This window comes from Pseudorca crassidens, chromosome 19, assembly GCF_039906515.1.
Source record: "Pseudorca crassidens isolate mPseCra1 chromosome 19, mPseCra1.hap1, whole genome shotgun sequence".
NCBI lineage: Eukaryota > Metazoa > Chordata > Mammalia > Artiodactyla > Delphinidae > Pseudorca > Pseudorca crassidens.
This window is the reverse complement of record NC_090314.1, coordinates 23,536,954-23,556,093: the sequence shown is the minus strand read 5'-3', so window position 1 is coordinate 23,556,093 and position 19,140 is coordinate 23,536,954. Positions and strand designations below refer to the sequence as shown.

Genomic DNA, 19,140 nt, shown 5'->3' with positions numbered 1-19,140 from the left:
ACAGAAAGCCAAACTGCTGGATTTATTATCAAGGCAATGCTGAAGTGATTTACGCAGAGTTGGCCGTTAAGATATTTAGACTCAATATGTTGTTAATAGAGCCATAATTCTGTAATCTCTAACGTTTCCAAGAATTTAAATATAAATTGAAGTGGGTTAGTTCTAAGACTCAAATTCAACATGAAGTTGGGAAAAGGAAAATAAAAGTTTAAGCCAGTAAAAATCAACTGCTTACGATGGCCTCAGGATGTAAAAATAATGTTTTTAACTGCTTTAATATTAGCAGGATTATTCATGAAACACATCTTACATATATTTCACCCATACCTCTTTCTTCATTCAAATATTTATTAACTATCTCCTATGGAGACATTGGCTAGGCCCTGGAAATAAAGAGACAACAACACAGTGCCTGACTTCAATGAGCTCAAAGAATATTAATTATTACGATATAGTATGAGAGGTACCATTACCTAAATAATAAAAAAAACTGTTCAAGAGAAAACATAACGAAGTGCTTCTAAAAGGGGTGACACTTGAATTTAGTGGTCTCGTTTTTTTTTTGTGGCTGTTTAAAAATAATTTTATACATGGTCATGGCTAAGAAAAATTTATTATCAATGACACATCACAATTTAGAAATGTATAATATAAAAATAAGTCTCCCCCTATCATCCAACCCTACCCCACCTTAACTCCCCATCCCCCAAATAGCCATATTGACAGTGCACTATATATCTTACCAGAGAGCTCCCACACATATGTATTTATTTTATACAAAACCAGTTTCATAGTATATATACTGCTCCTCAAGCTGCTTTCCATATTGGAACATACAGCTGTCATTTTCCACTGTATATGCAGCACTGCATCATTATTTACTAGTGTCCTATTGATGAACATTTAGGCTGTTGCCTCTTTCTCCCTCCTTCCTACTATTTATTTTTGCAATCATTATAAAGTGGCAATAAATATCCTGGTATCCACCTCTCAGAATGTCTATATAGTGGCATTCATTTACGCATGAATTGTTCCAGTGGTATCATGTTATTAAAGGCAACAATCAGTCCCATTTCAATTTCTGTATTTAAAACACATACAAAAATATTTTCTTTAAACTAGGCCAGGGTTTTTCCCATGAGTTTCTACATAAGCAGATGAACTGGTTTATAATTTAGCCATTTAAGGCACGTATCATTCAGCTCAATACCGGAAGTGACCCTGATGGTTTTATATAGATTTTCTTAATCATGTATTATTTAATTTGCACTCAAAATGGAGTGCTGGTTAAAAACAAAAAAGCATAAAGAACACTGAGATACAAGTTAATACAGTATAAAAATGGTAAATTTTACCTCAAGATAATCTTTATCACATTCATAGGTTGCATTATTCTAATAAAAATGCACATATATACATGTATTATTCATATCAAAATGTTTGTAGCATTTGAAATGCCAGGGTTAAAAAAGGAAACAGTGATACTATCCAATTTAAATGAGTTTGTTTTGTTGCTTGTTGGGAGGGGGGCTAATTTGCTCCTGAGGAAGTGTTTATAAATAGCAGCCTGAAACCTCCTCACTTAGATTTTCATTTGGAAACAAAGCGTGAATATTATGAAACATAAACAAGTTGATTTTTTAAAAGAGCAGAATACAACTTTCTCCAAGTATTGCATCAGGAAAGCAATCCCCTGTCCAGCTTTTATTGATATTTAAATTAAAAGTTAAATTTTAATCTGTATATTCAGTCCCCAAAGCATGTCATTTAAAATTTGTAGACTATGCTTATTACACAATGAACACTACACATCACTTAACTGGGAAAACTTAATTTGCCTTTATATACTAGTAAAGTTGTTAAACATATTAAAATAAACTACATAATACAGCTTAATAATATACTTATCAAAATTTTTTTTTTTTTTACTTCAAACTATTTCTCTCATATAGCTGGTACATATTTAACCAAATGGCCAAAAAAAAAAAAAAATTCCTGGCGGGATTCACAAAATATATACTTCTGTGAAAATAGCTTGAGTCCCCCCACAAATTCAAAACACTGCAACAGGACAAACTTCTGGAGACAGAATCACTGGATCAAAGGGTATACGTACTGTAAATCTTAACAGAAAAATTTAGTCCTATGAGAAATGAGAAAATGAGTGCAAATTTTCCAGGACTAGAAGTGAAGAGTGGGCAAGGATCTCCACTGTCCAAACTCAGTTATCCTGAGGGGTGATCTGTTAGGACTACTATCAGCTGGCCTTCACTGCCTCACTAATTCACATGGAGACCAAGATAAATCAGGCCCAATCAAGGCTAATGACAAGAAAATAGAAACTTTTTATGATTTTAAGGTGCCATTATGTGTTTGGTGACTCAGAAAATTTGGTTTCGGATCTACTGTACTGCTAGTCTGATAGGCCCCTGTAAGGATCTCGAGAAAATAGTGTATTTCCCAAAATTTGAGAGCTTCCAAAACAATTCTTACCAGGCAAGCTCTGAAACAGTAATTCTTAAACTATAATGTGCATCAACATTTTAACACACCAGGAAAGCCACTGAAAGTGCAGATTCCAGACTTTCTGATTCATTATGTCAGAAGTGGGGCCCAGGAACTTTTATTTTTAACAAGCAGCACAGGTGATTTTGATGATGATGGTCTCTAGTTCACAAATGGAAAAACTAAGGTGAAGACTTCTTTTCCATGTACTAAAAATAGTAATTACTAAAGTTTGGACACTTCTATGAGTATTCTTTACTAATTCCTCTAAAACTATCAAAGCGAAAAGACAAATCTTTGAAATAAATCCATGGATTCAAGGGTTGGTTTTCTTTTCCCCTAATTTTATATATATATATATTTATATATATAAATATATTAATATTATTTATATATTAATATATATAAATATATTTATATATAAATATATTAATATTAATATAAATATATTTATATATATTTATATATATATATTTTTTTCCCCCTAACCTGTTGATCTCTGTCATTTAACTGGGGTGTTTAGACACATTTAATGTACTTATTGATATGGTTAGGTTTGGAACTGTTGTCATTTCTTTTTTATTTGTCTTATCTGTTCTCTGCTCCCCTTTTATTCTTTTTTCTTTTTTCTTTATTGTTGTTGTTTTTATAAATTTAATATTTTTTGGTGCATTGAGTCTTCGTTGTTGGGTCTTCATTGCTGTGCGTGGGCTTTCTCTAGTTGCCGCGAGCGGGGGCTACTCTTCGTTGCGGTGCGTGGGCTTCTCATTGCAGTGGCTTCTCCTGTTGCAGAGCTTGGGCTCTAGGCGCATGGGCTTCAGTAGTTGTGGCACGTGGGCTCAGCAGTTGTGGCTCACGGGCTCCAGAGCACAGGCTCAGCAGTTGTGGCGCACGGGCTTAGTTGCTCCGTGGCATGTGGGATCCTCCCGGACCAGGGCTCGAACCCGTGTGCCCTGCATTGGCAGGCGGACTCTCAACCACTGCACCACCAGGGAAGTCCCATAATATTTCTAATCATACCACCATTTTATTTAAAATTAGAAGCACAAAGATTTCACATATACTTCACTGAATTCTCAGCATAGATAAACAATAGGATTAAGTCTACTATAAAGACAGAACAGTAGTATGACAGAGAAATTTGCCCAGTCACGTCCTGAACCAGTGGATGTAGCAGAAATAGAACCCCACCACCCAATTCAAATTAATGTAACTCAGCAGATCATGCTGCCCTCAACTTAAAAATTTATGGCTGGTAACATAAATATTAAATTAGGTTCTTATTTCACAAACTTGAGAAAAAAATTCCAGAGGAAAATTCCAGTGGAAAAGACTTATATAAATGTGCTTATTCTATTATGCTAATGCCTCAGATTTCATTAACTGGACAGAAAAGGCAAGTCTAGAGAAACTGTTTATTAATTATTTATAGCCAAATATGAAATAATCATCCACAATAATCTTAAAACCTCTAAGTTCACTTCTTTATACCGGCTTATGCACAACAATGCTTCAGGCAGGGAGACAGGAAATGCGTATTCTCAAAAATCATTCTTAACTTTCAGACTTGAGAAGCAGCATGAACAGAGTAGAAAAGGGCAAAGACTCTGGAGCCAGGCTACTTGGGTTTGAGTCCTAGTTCCACCCCATACTAACTGGGCCGGCCTCTCTATGTCTCAGTTTCCTCACCTATAAAATGGGAAGAGTAACAGTATTAACCCTTACTGAAAGCCTGGCACATAGTAAGCACTATACAGATGACTGTTGTTACTAAGATTCTCTACTAGTCCTTGTACAGAAAATCTAGAATTAGGAAGGTCTGATGGTTTATTTATACCCTGCCCTGTTCTAGAAAAGGATTTAGCAAAGCTTATAAAAATACATCTAAAGCTAGAGAACATAAATTAGAAGCAAAGGCAGAAAAATGCAAGCCACGATGACCCACACATTTTCTACGGGAGATCCTTAAATTTGATTCTAAGGTTTCAAACATCTGACATGGAAAACAAGTCTAGTCAGATAAGCCATTCAGAGGGGCAGTTAATTACACACTAATGCATAAGAGAATCCAAAACTGGTTAGGAATTTTTTTATGGGGTTTCATAGAGAAAAAAATATATAATGGAATAAATACTTTGATAACAGATCTAAAGAGGATAGTTTCTCATGACAACCCTTACTACAGGATGATGATATTAGTGTAATTCAGTAAAAACAATTCTAATAAGGGTCAAATACAGTGCAGTCTAGATCCCCCAGCTCTCTACTAATCTGGCTTGATTCAGTGGTAAATTTCAACATATATAAGAACATAGGGAATCCTCCCTAAACACTTTATCTCAGGCAAATACTGTAATAAGAGTGAGTTTGAACTCTGACAAGAACCTAAAACACAGCTCTCCTATGCTGCCTGTTAAATACAGATACAGAGGCCTTAGGAGACAATGGAGGTGAAGGTAGGGTTCAGAACTTGTGAATACAATAGAATCTACCAAAGACACTCACTTGATTATGAGGGTAGCCTTATCTATTCAGAAGTGAGTAGACAGGATTTCCCTGGTGGCACAGTGGTTAAGAATCTGCCTGCCAATGCAGGGGACACAGGTTTGAGCCCTGGTCTGGGAAAATCCCACATGCCACGGAGCAACTAAGCCCGTGTGCCACAACTACTGAAGCCCGGGCTCCGCAACAAGAGAAGCCACTGCAATGAGAAGCCTGCGCACCACAACGAAGAGTAGCCCCTACTCGCTGCAACTAGAAAAAGCCCATGTGCAGCCAAAAGTAAATAAATAAATAATTAAATTTAAAAAGTGAGTAGAGAAGGAGCAAAGCCAAAATTCTTTTTAGAAAATTGTTCTAACTCCATCTTAACAGAGATACAAATGGGTAATAAAGGGTCTAGACTAGGAAATCTAGAATGCTCAATATAGATAATATTAAATAACCATTGCCTTGATGGTTATGGAAATTGCTTTGCTTCAGGCAAAAGGAAGTTTTAGAAAAAACACTTCAAAGAGCTCTAACAAATTTTAAAAGATGTAAAATTAATAACAGGAAAGGTGTATCTGTTTTCCAATGTGGATGAATGTCAAGTGGCCTACATTTTCTCTTTCCTTATTTTCTACTTCTTGTGGTAACTTTCATGGAGAGCCAGATATTGCTGATGCTTTGAAATGTGACCGTCAGGGGAGAGTTAAAACTTGAGATACTTTAATAAACAGAAATCCCATGATTCTTGAAGAAAATGAGATTTCTGAGAAAGCTAAGAGACTGTATAAATATGTATTTATCTGTGTTTAGGGAGTTTTCTGAAGTGTTAGTACATAGGCCTCATTAAAGTCAAGTTTACTATATTACCGTCTAGAATAAACACAAGACTTCTTTGAATCTGGTTAATTTATACAGAGCTCTTTCTTTCATACAAAGGAGAGAGGCTCCAGGGCCTGTAGCAAAAGACAGAAATGAACTTCAAGGCCCTAAGATGAAGTCAAATACATGGCTAATTTAATGGCAATCACCCTACAGAGTCTGTAATAAGCACTACATTATTAAGAAGGGGCAATTTCTATTCAAAATGGCCCCCTGTAGATGACCTATTAAACACTAACGTGAAAATTAACGTCTAACCTAAACTATTTTGATTCAGAAGATGACCAATTTCTGCTCTTAGTGCCAAGACATGCCTCATCAGTGATGGACAACCTCCCAGTCCACTTTTCATGGACAGATGGTGAGCCATGGCCTGCCCTTGACTCCACATACTCATATGGATGCTTCTTCACACTAACCATAATGGGGTCAAGTGAAGGTTTAGAGACTTGGGGAAATAGCACATTAAAAAGTTCATTCATAATTTGTTGGAGAAATGGAGAAAACTGAGAGGTACAAGGGGTGGAGTGGGACACCTATATTTTCTGTGAAGTGAATTTTCTGACATCCTTTAACTCAACTACTGTTGGTCAACTGCTCCTTAAAAGATAATCAAGTGATAATTCTCAGTAATGTTTACGTGCATCAGTAATCAGACACGACAATTATCTTCATTTTTAGTTCAGGTCTTCTTCACATTTGAGTTCATTGATTGTAAAACATCTGTACTGGAATCAAGTGTCAGAAAGTAGCCTTTGACTCTAGCAGTTTTCTTGGCTGTATTTTTTTCAGAGTTGTATAGCATATCCTATAAACAACTTATTTAATAATGTTGGCTGCTTTATAGTATTCCATTAAATATTCAAATGCCTTATCTGCCCGTCGAACTTCTTTTCCTTAAAATGGATTCCTGGAATTTCTAAAATTAAATACTGTCAGAGGAAAGAAGAACTTTGCATTTATCATGTACCAAATGATGCGCTTTGACCACTTAACAGATGATGTATTGGCAACTATGCAAGGTTCACATTTATGGTCTCAGTTTGGAACTGGGTTTCAAGAAGTGTACTAAGTGCACACCCCAACCGTACTAATTAATTACAGGATTTACCATATTTAGTCCTCCAATTGTGTTCATTATTGATATGAAATAAAGCTCCCCAGAGCAAAAAAAAAAAAAAAAAAGGAAAGATGACAGCTCAGAACTAGGTTAAAGAACTATAAAAGAGATCAAATGCTGTTAATATACAACTATAAAGAGACGAAAGAGGAAAATGATAAATTGAATATCTGAATCAGATTCCATGTATAAACATACATCATAACTCTTGACAACCTGCTAAAGCCAGCCTGTTCTCAAATTCAATTAAGAACATTACTGGATCATGATGGACTGATCATTATACTAGTTACGTCAGAAAAAGTAATTACTTTGATTTCTGTGTATCCAGCTGGTTGCCACATTCCTGAAATCAGAACCCTCCCTAAAAGGACTAAAAATACTAAATAATTAAGGAAGCAGCATTAGCACTTTAAAATTACTAAGAGAAAGGCAACTTATCTAGAAGGTAGAACAGCACACGAGATATTTGTCAAAGCATTTACCATCTCTACAGGGTACTTTCATTTGAAAGCTGAAATTAAGTCCCCCAGAAGGAGATACTGTGAGACTCAATGTCATTTTCACAAAGTCATGTCCTTCATTAACACTAAAGAGTCTAAGTTCAATTTTCATGAATTATCATTAAAACTGGAGTCAGTCAATTCATTTAGAAGCCATACAACCAGTTCTAATTCAGCAGAATATGTAAAAGAGGCACTGTTTTTATTTTTTTAACAGAATCTAAAGACTGCAGCACTCCTTCCGTTTAAAATCTCTGCAAATGAACCTTCTTGAAAGAAGTTTCACAATTTCCTAGAATTTAAAACAAATCAACTTCATGCTTTTTTCAGACTTCTTACCTGTGTTGCCAAACTCAAGACATGCTGTACCAGCTCCTGCGTTTCTGATGGTTTCTTGAGAAACAGCTTCACTATGGCAGTAAGCAGAGTGAGCTGTACCTAAGCAAATGTAATTTAATAGGTAAAGTGAAAGGCATTTGCATTATTCCACACCATGAATTCCAAAGTGATATTTTCCCAAATATGACTTACTATGAGGTCTTTCTGATTTTGATTAAGAAACAAAGGTTAAAACTCAGCCAATATCCACAATAGCAGTCAAAGGTTTTCATCAACTGAAAACTCACTAGCCTCCTATCTCCAAATTGCATTTTTTGGCATCAAAAACTGCCGGTTTGTTTCTGGCCCAGATAATCACCTGTATTTCTTAAACTACATGCTAACATACTGATGGCAATAAAGCTGGTTCCTGACCAAATCCTTTATTATTTACTTCCACCAAAAGCTACAACTTCCAGGGAATTAGGGAATCATTTATCATACTGAGGCAAGAGCCAAGACAGCAGAATTATGCCAGATCACAACCAATTAAGAGTGGCATGCTAGGGCTTCCCTGGTGGCGCAGTGGTTAAGAATCCACCTGCCAATGCAGGAGACATGGGTTTGAGCCCTGGTCCAGGAAGATCCCACGTGCCGCAGAGCAACTAAGCCCATGCACCACAACAACAGAAGCCTGCGCGCCTAGAGTCTGTGCTCCGCAACAAGAGAAGCCACCACAATGAGAAGCCCTTGCACTGCAATGAAGAGTGGCCCCGCTCGCGGCAACTAGAGAAAGCCTGCGCACAGCAATGGAAGACCCAATGCAGCCAAAAATAAATAAATAAATAAATGAAACAAATCTATTAAAAACAAAACAAAAAAAAGAATAAAATTTTAAAAATAATAATTAAAAAAAAAAAGTTGCCTGCCGAACCATGAAACTACTGGCTGGTATATGTTCCTTGTAGGGCCTATTAAAATTACTATGATAGATTACACACATGAACTTCAATTTGCAGTGAGTACAAATGCCAGGGAAAAAGAATAATTTATCTGCTTCTCTGGGCCTTTGACTCGAAGGTCTCTCAGTTTTGGTAGAAGACAGACAGAAGATGGGAAGGAGTCTAACCATCCACAAAGAATCTTTTCAAACTGCACATGCCAGCCTTCACCCCAGACAGAAACCCCAGCTGCAACTGAGCCACAACCATTACTAACAGCAATGGGTAATCATCTTTAGGTGACAGAAAATTAAAAAGTAATAACTACTGCTCTAAGTCAGTAGTTGTCAAAGTGTGGTTCTGGGCCAGCAGCAACAATAGCATCACCACCCTCAACCTTGTAAGAAATGAACATGCTTAGGCCCATCTCAGACCTACTGACTCAGAAACTCTAGGGGTGGGGCCCAGCAACCTGTCCTTTAACACAGGTTAAACACCAGTGCTTAGGTGCTTCTAAGGCTCATTAAAGTTTGAGAACCACTGTCTAAATTAGGCAGGCTTGTTCCAACAGAAGTTAGCACAACTGAAAAAGGTCACCCCTTTTTGGGAGAAAAATGAACATACTATATGTGTATATAAATTCGCACACATGAAACTGCCTAACCTTTACCTTTCCTGAAGTCGTCCCCAAAACATCTAATACGTTAAGATATAGATGGGAACTTACCTGGGTGCTTTCATCATGAAAACCTTCCAGGAAGCTCTCTAGTAACTCATCTGCATTGTCAATTCTTTCAGCATATTCTCCCACAATCCAACTCATAGCTGCTGGAGTGTCTGGCTCATCCAGTGAGTCTAAGTTCTCACACAAAGTGGCAATGATACTTTCATATCTGATATAACAAAATGGACTATGGTTACTGAAGGCAAAACTGAGAAGTGTATTTAACAATGAAGCCTACAAAGCAAAAAACCATGGACAAGGTACCCTAAACCACCACCAAACTACAAAGACTTTTAGCCAAGAGAATGTACAGGCTTTAAAGCCAGAAAATTATAAATGTCTTCAATTTTCCTTCAATTATGTTTTAATAACTAGACCATAAATCTTTATAAAAGCTTATCAGATATTCTTTTCACAAGGAAAAACTAACCTATGGTTTAAGATAATACCACTACCTTACATTTCTCACAGTCTTTCTCATAACTAGATCAGAGAATTTTCCTATTACTTCGTTTTACCTTTATCGTAGAGGAACAGAAATTCCACTTTACTATTAGGAAAATGGAGTAAGACAACAATAGCATCCAGAAACAGTAATTTTGTCTCTTATCCACCTATCTCTGCTTTCTATAGAGATCTTTATGTTCTTTCCTCCCAAGGCACCCACACTAATGACCTGTTTTTCTAAAGAAATAAGCAATTCAAGTATTTATTTTTACAGGTCTATAGCTCTCATTCTTTACCATGTTAAATCCACCTCCTTGGCTAATGTGTTTTTTTTTTTTTTTTTTTTTTTGCGGTATGCGGGCCTCTCCCGTTGCAGGGCATGTGGGATCTTCCCGGACCGGGGCACAAACCCATGTCCCCTGCATCGGCAGGCGGACTCTCAACCACTGCGCCACCAGGGAAGCCCGGCTAATGTAGTTTTAAACATCAGAATGAAATTGTATAATAAATGAGATATGGACAACTGAATAATACACTTAATTGTTTGCCCTATTTCCACTGATTTAACCAGGTTCTCGATAATGCTTTCTTAAAATTAAACTATCATAATCCCTCAGTAATACAAACCAGAAATGGACACATTTCTTTACCAAGCATATTAAGATATACACCTCCCCACTTAATCAAGAAGTTTAGAAACCCAACCCTCCTCTTTCCTGGGAGAGTGGTAAAAGTATATGATCCTTTTTCTAAAAATACCATTTCTCGAATTAAAAAATATATATATATATATATATATATATAGTATATATAATGCTTAATAAACCACTACCTTATTAAAATATTTCTTCTAATTCTGAGTCCACCACTAAGCTAACTAACTGTAAGTCACTTCATTTCACATTATCTTTAACGATAATCAGAAGCCTTAGCACAGTTCATCTCTATGATTATAAGGTAAAATGAGATTTAGGATGCTTATAAGATCTGCTCTTATTTCACTCTTTCAGATTCCTTAATTGTTTGCCTTCAAAAGCAAATCTGAAAAAGTATTTTTGTTTCACAACTAAGAGGCCTCAATGTGAAAATTTTTGTGGAGTGAAAATGTAGATTTTGTATATCTTAATGGAAGCAGCTACAATACTTCAGAAAAGGCCTGAAACTCTGACAGTTCATTGTTGCATGTTCTATAATTTTCTACAAGTACTAGGTAACATACTAAGTGAATAGTGAAGCTGTCACCTCCCTGGCTTTTACAATAAGGTGACCATATGATTTATTATTCAAACTGAGACGTTTCTGAGAGTGAAAGGGGGCACAATTATTAATTATGCCTGGTAAGAGGCATAAAATGGATTATGCCCAGACAACGTGGAATATATGGGTATCCTTCATCACCAAAGAATCTGGCTAACTTTAATATATGCCAATTGACAATGCATATTCAGACAGAGCTTCAATTCTTCTAAAAGTGATAAAGCAGAGTGAAAAATCAGATTTTAATCCTTGTGCTAACCAACTTAAATGTTTCTGATTTTTAATAAGGTATTCAATTATGACCAGTTACTTTACAAAGACTAATTCTTACCTAGCCAACCTCAAAGTGCCTTAAACATCTCCTAAATGATCTGAGGAAGAGGGGCAGAAGTATCTGGACGTACTTGTTGGGGTATTTGTGGAAGATATAACAATCGCCTCTTGGACCACATAATTTACTTTGGTTTGGATGAGACAAGCAATGTGCTTACACAGCGCTCTGCAGATTGCTGTTAAGAGGAACATAATGAGAAGTCAGATGATCTATCCAATAACACAACCTCAACATAAAAAATATTTTTTTTGGAACATTCAGGTATATCAACTAAACTAGACTAAAAGATGAGGCACTTAATTTGACCACACTATACTAGAGGCTGGGTTATCTGATGGAGATATACAGAAGTTCTAGATATACTCCAAATTTTACTCATTACAAGAAACAGTTCAAGTGAAAAAAATCATCTTGGATAGCCAGGATGACAGAAATGAGAAGAAAGCATAAGTCAAGGTAGAAGGAAAGAATAAGAATGAAAGAATAAGCCAAGCGAAGAGGTCTTTATCTGCAGTTCATGAATGAGCACAGACAGAAGGCATCTTTAAACCTCTTGAAATGAAACTGCCAAATTTCATTTGTGCACACAAGCATATTTTCCTGGGAGAAGGTTTACAGTTTTCAATATATTTTCAAAGTTATCTGTGACTCAAAAAACTCTTAAGAAAAATTTGCCATCTTCTGGGCTATATAACTGCAAGTCTATGGCCTTAGATAAACTGCAACTTTCCACAGCCTATGGCTCATCTATAAAATAGAATTTAATCTATTAGTCTTTTATTAATGAAGGGAATATGGAAGAATACAAGTGACAAAACTAATGTATAGAAACAATAAGTCATAGTTTTTAAAAGAAGGGTTCCAGAAGAGAGATCCTAAAAACCAAGGACTGATTTATCATATATCACAATGTATTATGATGGGTCATTCCATTATATGCCTCCTGATAAGATGCAATAGGAATTTCACAGCAGCATCTAAGAGGTATTCTTGCCAAAAACACTGAATATGAATATTACCAAGCCTCTGGATTTAATTTTCTAAAGGGGATGAAGGAATGAGATAAACAACATCACTAAAATACTATCAGCCAAATCTAGACTCTGGAAAATTCTACAAGCCTAATGATCTAGTCCTTTCAACAAATGGCACCCAAATAAATAAGTAAAGACTTAAGAGACATATTAACCAAATGCAATGTATAGCTAGCTCTCGTTTAGATTTTGATTTGAACAAGGCAACTGTAAGAAGACATTTAGACACAATTAGGGAAAACTGAACATGGACTAGGTATTTAATGAGATTAAGAGTTACTGTTTGTTGAGTACGGTAACGATATCATGACAATTTTTTTTTAGAGGACCTTATCTATTAGATATACACATTGGACTACTCTAATAAGATCATATCTGAGATCTGCATTAAAATGTAACAGTAACCCACTCCCTTGAAGGGGGAGGGAGAGGGAGAAGATCAAATGGGAACAGCAATGTGTTGATATTTGTTCAAGATGGATGGTGGGTATATGAGAGCTCATTAATCAATTTTACCTTAGTGTATACCTAAAAATTTCTGTAATAAAATCTTTTAAAGGTACTATGATTTAAACCATTCCAAGCAATAAAACGAAAACAAAATTGCATCTTGAGGTTATTTATATGAGGTCATATATATGATGATTCTGTTCTCTTTTATTATTGTAGTTTTCCCATTTTTGAATTCTATTTTATTCATTTTCAACTAGTTATTTCCTGTGCTGTTATTACAACAGCAAAACAGTTGGGAAATTTTAAATATAAAAGTTATGATAAATTATAAAGCATGTAAGGGTTAAATTATCAAATTAGATAGTACAAATAACGTACTCAGCATAAGGCTTGATAGAAAGCTAACATTTACTGAACCCTTAGTTTCATTATTATAATAAAGATAAACAAAAGGTCATCTCCCATGATGCATCAATATTCAAAAACAATTAAGTCTAGGATAGTAATTTTCAAGCAAATTGTCATCTCACCTATATTGCTTTTGATTAAATTTTAAAAACACCATTAAAGCAGTATGGCAGAGGAACAAAAGTAAATATCCAATCATTGTATATACAAAGTAAGTGCAGAAACAGAGAAAGGCATAGACATATAAAATCTAGTATATGATAAAGGCAACATTTCATAACAGTAAGGAAAGCATGAATTGTTCTGGTGTTTGATCCCCACACTCTTATCTTTAACCAAACCATTGCCATTAAAGTAGAAAATAAAAGTGAATTTTATATAACTTTGAAGTGAAGCACAATTTTCTAGGTGGTCCACTAAAGATATCATTGGGAGAGGGACTTCCCTGGTGGCTCAGTGGTTAAGAATCCGCCTGCCAATGCAGCGGACACGGGTTCGAGCTCTGGTCCAGGAAGATACCACATGCCACAGAGCAACTAAGCCCATGACCATAACTACTGAGCCTGTGCTCTAGAGCCCACGAGCCAAAACTACTGAGCCTGCATGCCACAACTACTGAAGCCCGAGCGAGCACCTAGAGCCTATGCTCCGCAACAAGAGAAGCCACCACAAGAAGAAGCCCGCGCACCGCGACGAAGAGTTGCCCCCGCTCTCCGCAACTAGAGAAAGCCCACACACAGCAACGAAGACCCAATGCAGCCCAAAATAAATAAATAAATAAATTTATTATTTTTTTAAAAAAGATACCATTGAGAGAAAATGGATAGAACTCACTACATAAGGAAATGCGAACTCCTATGCATCAAGAAGTCAAATGAAATCAAAAGGAAAATAATTGGGAAAATAACTATTAATGAAATGAAGGGGTATTAAATGAACTAGTACCTTTAATTATAAAAAAACTTTAAAAAATCAATGTGGAAAAGATAACACATTGAAAAAAGATACACATGCCATGAAAAAGCAATTCCAAATGGCTAAGCGTAATGAAAAAAATGTCACCTCAACTAGAGATCAAAGATTTAGCTACAAGGATCCTCCTTATAACCATTATTTGGAAAAAGAGCAGAAACAACTTTAAGGTCCATACAGGAAGGGAAAGCCTAAATAATTATGAAGCAATCACACAGTATGTCTACAAACCACTAAAAATGATGTAAAATATTATCAGTAACATGGGAAAATGTCCATGTATAATAAGCAAAAAAAGCAGACTACAAAACATAAGTAAATAGCATTTGTAGAATGATCTCGTTTTTGTAAAAAACACACCTGTTTATGGAGGACTATGTAAACAAAGACTTAAAATCATGTCCACATCATCTCTGGAAGGGTAGAACAGGGATAGGAGAAAGCAGAGTGTTCTACTTTTAACTTGTCTTTTTAAAATGATTTTATGTAGTAAATACATATGCTTTTTGTTTGCATAAGACATAAGTCAGTACCTTATCTTGAGCTACAAAACTGAGAAATGGTAAACACCAAAGAACAGAAGAGTGGGAAGTGAGGAATACCTTAACTTAGTGACTTAATCTCTCTCAAACAAAACCAAACATATAAATAAATCTCCCAACCAAATCATTTTATTTGTAAGAAAAGGAGGGCAGGAGTTTATTTCCTCCTTAAAGAAACAGATATACACTGTAATATATATAGCTTTAAATCTGTCAATCATACCTCAATAAAGCTGGAGGTGGGGTGGAGAGTAAAATCTATTAAAAAAAACAACGAAACAAAAAAGAATAGGCAAAAGTTACTGAAAAAACAGTACTATGAAATTGCTTTTTCAGTGTTACTTATTGACTCAATGGCTTATGCTTAATCTTTAACCTAACCAACTTAATAGGATAAAATTATACATTTTTTTCACCTCAGGATACTTAAAGCAACAAGGAAACACCTGTACTTACAGTCATGATAAAAAACGACTCCAACTCTTAACACCCAAATTTTACAATAGGCCCTGTTATCTTAGCTAAGCACTAAACTAAAATTCTTTTTTTCTCATCTGTCATATCTTTGAAACCAACTACACATTAAAAAAGGGTCAGGTGCCCTGAGAGAACAGCAGCAGCTCAGTCTGGAAGCTACAGAGAAAGGCTATTACAATTCCCTCGCTGGTTCTTGCCCTTGTCCCATGGATAGGTTAGGTAAAAACAGGCAATCACTGCCTCTCCTGCCCCAATAACTGTGTCTGGACTAGGCAACTCTTTCCAACTAATAACTTTCATGATTTAACCAGTTCTAAGAAAAGTTCTTAGGCAAATCCAGGTTAACTGGAGATAAGAGAACACTATCTAAAAGGCAGGATTCTTGAAGGCTGATCTTAAGCTTCCAAAGGAAGTTCATTCCTCACACACTCATATTCCCACCAGGGCACCCTGAATCAAAGGAAGTAGTGAGAGCCACCAGAAGTTCATCTCTTCCAGAAGATGATGGATAACTTTTCCATTTAGTCACAACAGACGGTACTAACAGCCGCTAGGAATCTAGATGCTTTGAGAACACTTTCTAGTAATTCCAGGGATAGAAAAATCTCTCTAACTTTGGAATGAGACTCTTTGCAAGAGCACTGTCAGAGAGGTTAGTAAGACAATGACATTCTGGCAGTGAAAAGCACAAAATGACTCTTCTGCTACCAAAATAGCTCTGAAAATTGTCTGCATTAATACCATAAGCAGGTGGCTATTCCACAATGAGAAAAGAAAAAGGAAAAAGTTAAGTAGTGGTGGTAAGTTAAGAAGTGTGGGAGTAAAAAAAAAAAAAGATGTAACACATCAAGATCCAATAAACAGATTTTCCCATTTCTCAAATGGAGCAACAGAAGTATATATTAAGTATGTGAAACAACTGAACTGGCAGAACCAGAAGTAGAAACCAGGATTAATTAACTTCTTGCTATAACAACTAGTCTACTAAATGATTTATCAGTGGTAACTATATGAAGCAGCATTCAGTAAATAAAAACAAGGAAGGCCAATTAGGAATTTGGCTTTCAGAGACACTTCTCTGACACAGCATCTGTTTCCTTCTGTTCCTGTGAAGCACTGGTCATACTGTACAAATTATTTTAGTAACCATCCTTGTGAAATCATATGGTCCAATCTGACTCAAAGTAGAACTGTAGGGACTTCCCTGGTGGTGCAGTGGTTAAGAATCTGCCTGCCAATGCAGGGGACACGGGTTGGAGCCCTGGTCCAGGAAGATCCCACGTACGGCGAAGCAAATAAGCCTGTGCACCACAACTACTGAGCCTGTGCTCTAGAGCCCAAAAGCCACAACTACTGAGGCCACGTGCTGCAACTACTGAGGCTCGTGCGCCTAGAGCCCGTGCTCTGCCACAAGAGAAGCCACCGAAATGAGAAGCCCCCATGCACCTCAATGAAGAGTAGCCCCCACTCGCCGTGACTAGAGAAAGCCCACACACAGCAATGAAGACCCAACACAGCCAATAAATAAATAAATAATTAAATAAAATGCCAAAAGAAAAAAAGCAGAATTGCACATAGTCAAGTAGTAAGAACAAATATGGAGCTCTGAATCCACAATATCGTTGTGCACAGAAGCCATCATTAATTGCAACAAACTTCTGAATGAGGAAAAACAATACAGGCTTGGTGACTGATGAAGCAGTGCATCGTAAGTTGTAGCCCTTAATACCTACTGGAAGGCTGCAACCAAGCTAGAACCAATCTGCCCTATAAGACCACAGAGAAGCTCTTCAAGAGGACTTCCAAGTAAAGATCAACTCCCTGCCCTAAAGCAGAAACCTGCTAGTCAACAGTTCTGCCTATGTGCACAGAAGTCCTGACAACTTTTCTGTCATCTCATTTTTAATATAAATAGGCAGCAATTTACTGTAAGTATGGTATACACTTCAATTAAAAAATCATATATAGACATGCAACCATCACCATAAAATACTCCAGATAATTAAATTCAAACTGCAGAAACAAAACCGAAAACTGTAATTCACATCACAAGAGATTTAAGAAACTATTGCAACCACAAAAAACGGAATGCTATGAAAAAGTACCCATAACAAGAAACAGCAATGAAGGGAGGTTGTATGGAAAGACGGCTGTGCAGAAGACAAGAAAGCAACCACCCAGACTGGAGTAAGGACTGGAAGGACAGAGGACTGGAAGAGAGAAGGGTCTAGAACAAAAGAAAAGTTTTATTAATTTGATATTATGCTTGAAAAGCTGGAAGAAGATAGGAGTGCAATGAAGGCACAATGAAATTAAAAAAAAAAGACAAAGGCCATTATAAACTACAGAAAAAACAAAAGCCTTCATAAGAAAGAAAACGCAATCATTTGATTGTGTAGGCTCTACATATTTATAGGCATAATACGCACAGCAAGCTTTGCAAGACTCTAGTTGATAGAACAAGAAACAAAGGTATATTATCTCAATTTACAAAGATAATATAGGAACAAAAACCTCATGATATAACTATACAGGGGATCTATACAGAAGGGTAGAAGTAGGAGTGATGGAGTATATGAACCAAGTTGCCTCTCTCATAGCGGAAAGTTAATAGACAATGTCTACAATTGGTAAATCAATAAATAGTAGCATAAGGATATTAGAGATATGGAAGTAATCAAAATAACTAAAACTAGGAATAGAGTTAAACATGATTCCCTCGGGAAAGAGAGGGACCAGGGACAGCTGTTTTTCATTAAAAATTCTTTAATATTTTAGCAACGTGCTTTATTATTTTGATAAACTTAAAAATGTAAGGAAAGAGGTGAAGAGAATACCCAGAGTGCCACAACATGATCACAACTACCACAGGACACTTGCCTCCACCTTGATGGCACACCGTCCAATGGCCCGCACAGCTCTGCGCACGAAGTCGACATCCACCTCTGTGGCATATTCCTTCAGTTCTGCCAGAACCTGTTAAAAATCCATGAAGTGAACAATCATTAAGGATTCTCCAACAGCAATTTCATGGCCTAGGTTTTTCTGAAGGCCAGATCTTAAGATCTAAGTTATTAGATCTTAACTTGAATCTACTTTAAGTCTGACCTGAGCAATGTTAGCTTGGGATGCCAAACGAATCATGATGTCCAATTTCTCTAGTTTCACATAGATGGGATCATTGTACTTCACAAAGAAAACTTTGATCTCCTGCTTCAAGATTTCAGGCCTGTGGTACACAGAAACAGAAGATAGGAAGGTGAGGCATATATTGATATATCCTTCTGAGTCTGCATTAATACCTAACCTGTGCTTCTCTGCTCTCCATTCACACACTCCACTCCAGGGAAAAAAAACTCACAAACTTCCTCTACACCCCTCTAACCAGATCCATCTGGCAGACTATTTTTATCCTTTTTAAGGAGTAAAGTATATATTGCCAAGAAGAACCACTGGAAGAACAACAACCTGATCTAAATTACAGCCTGAACCATATTAAGCAGACACTAGCTATCATACAACTAAGAGTTCCTTCAGAAAAGAAACTAAATTGTAGAGCAACACCAGGCATTCATTGTAGGAACACTCTAAAATCAACTGTTAGCCTCCTGACCCTGGGCAAGTTGCTCTACCATACAGTATTTTCATTTCCATACATTAAACAGAGTTTTAACACAGTCCTCTTTAATAATGATGTTATTAAGTTTAATTCAAAATTACAAACACTTTAATCACC

At 36.4% G+C, this 19,140-nt stretch overlaps 1 protein-coding gene across 1 annotated transcript in view; it reads right to left on the bottom strand.

Moving 5' to 3' along the window:
- Positions 1 to 19,140, bottom strand: part of LOC137212582 (AP-1 complex subunit beta-1-like) — a 75,651-nt gene that overhangs the window by 25,408 nt on the left and 31,103 nt on the right. Inside the window, 7 exon segments of the mRNA XM_067716076.1 lie at positions 7,837 to 7,935; positions 9,484 to 9,649; positions 11,589 to 11,613; positions 11,616 to 11,660; positions 11,663 to 11,693; positions 18,285 to 18,380; positions 18,513 to 18,633. Of these exon segments, the coding sequence (XP_067572177.1) occupies positions 7,837 to 7,935; positions 9,484 to 9,649; positions 11,589 to 11,613; positions 11,616 to 11,660; positions 11,663 to 11,693; positions 18,285 to 18,380; positions 18,513 to 18,633 (583 nt within the window).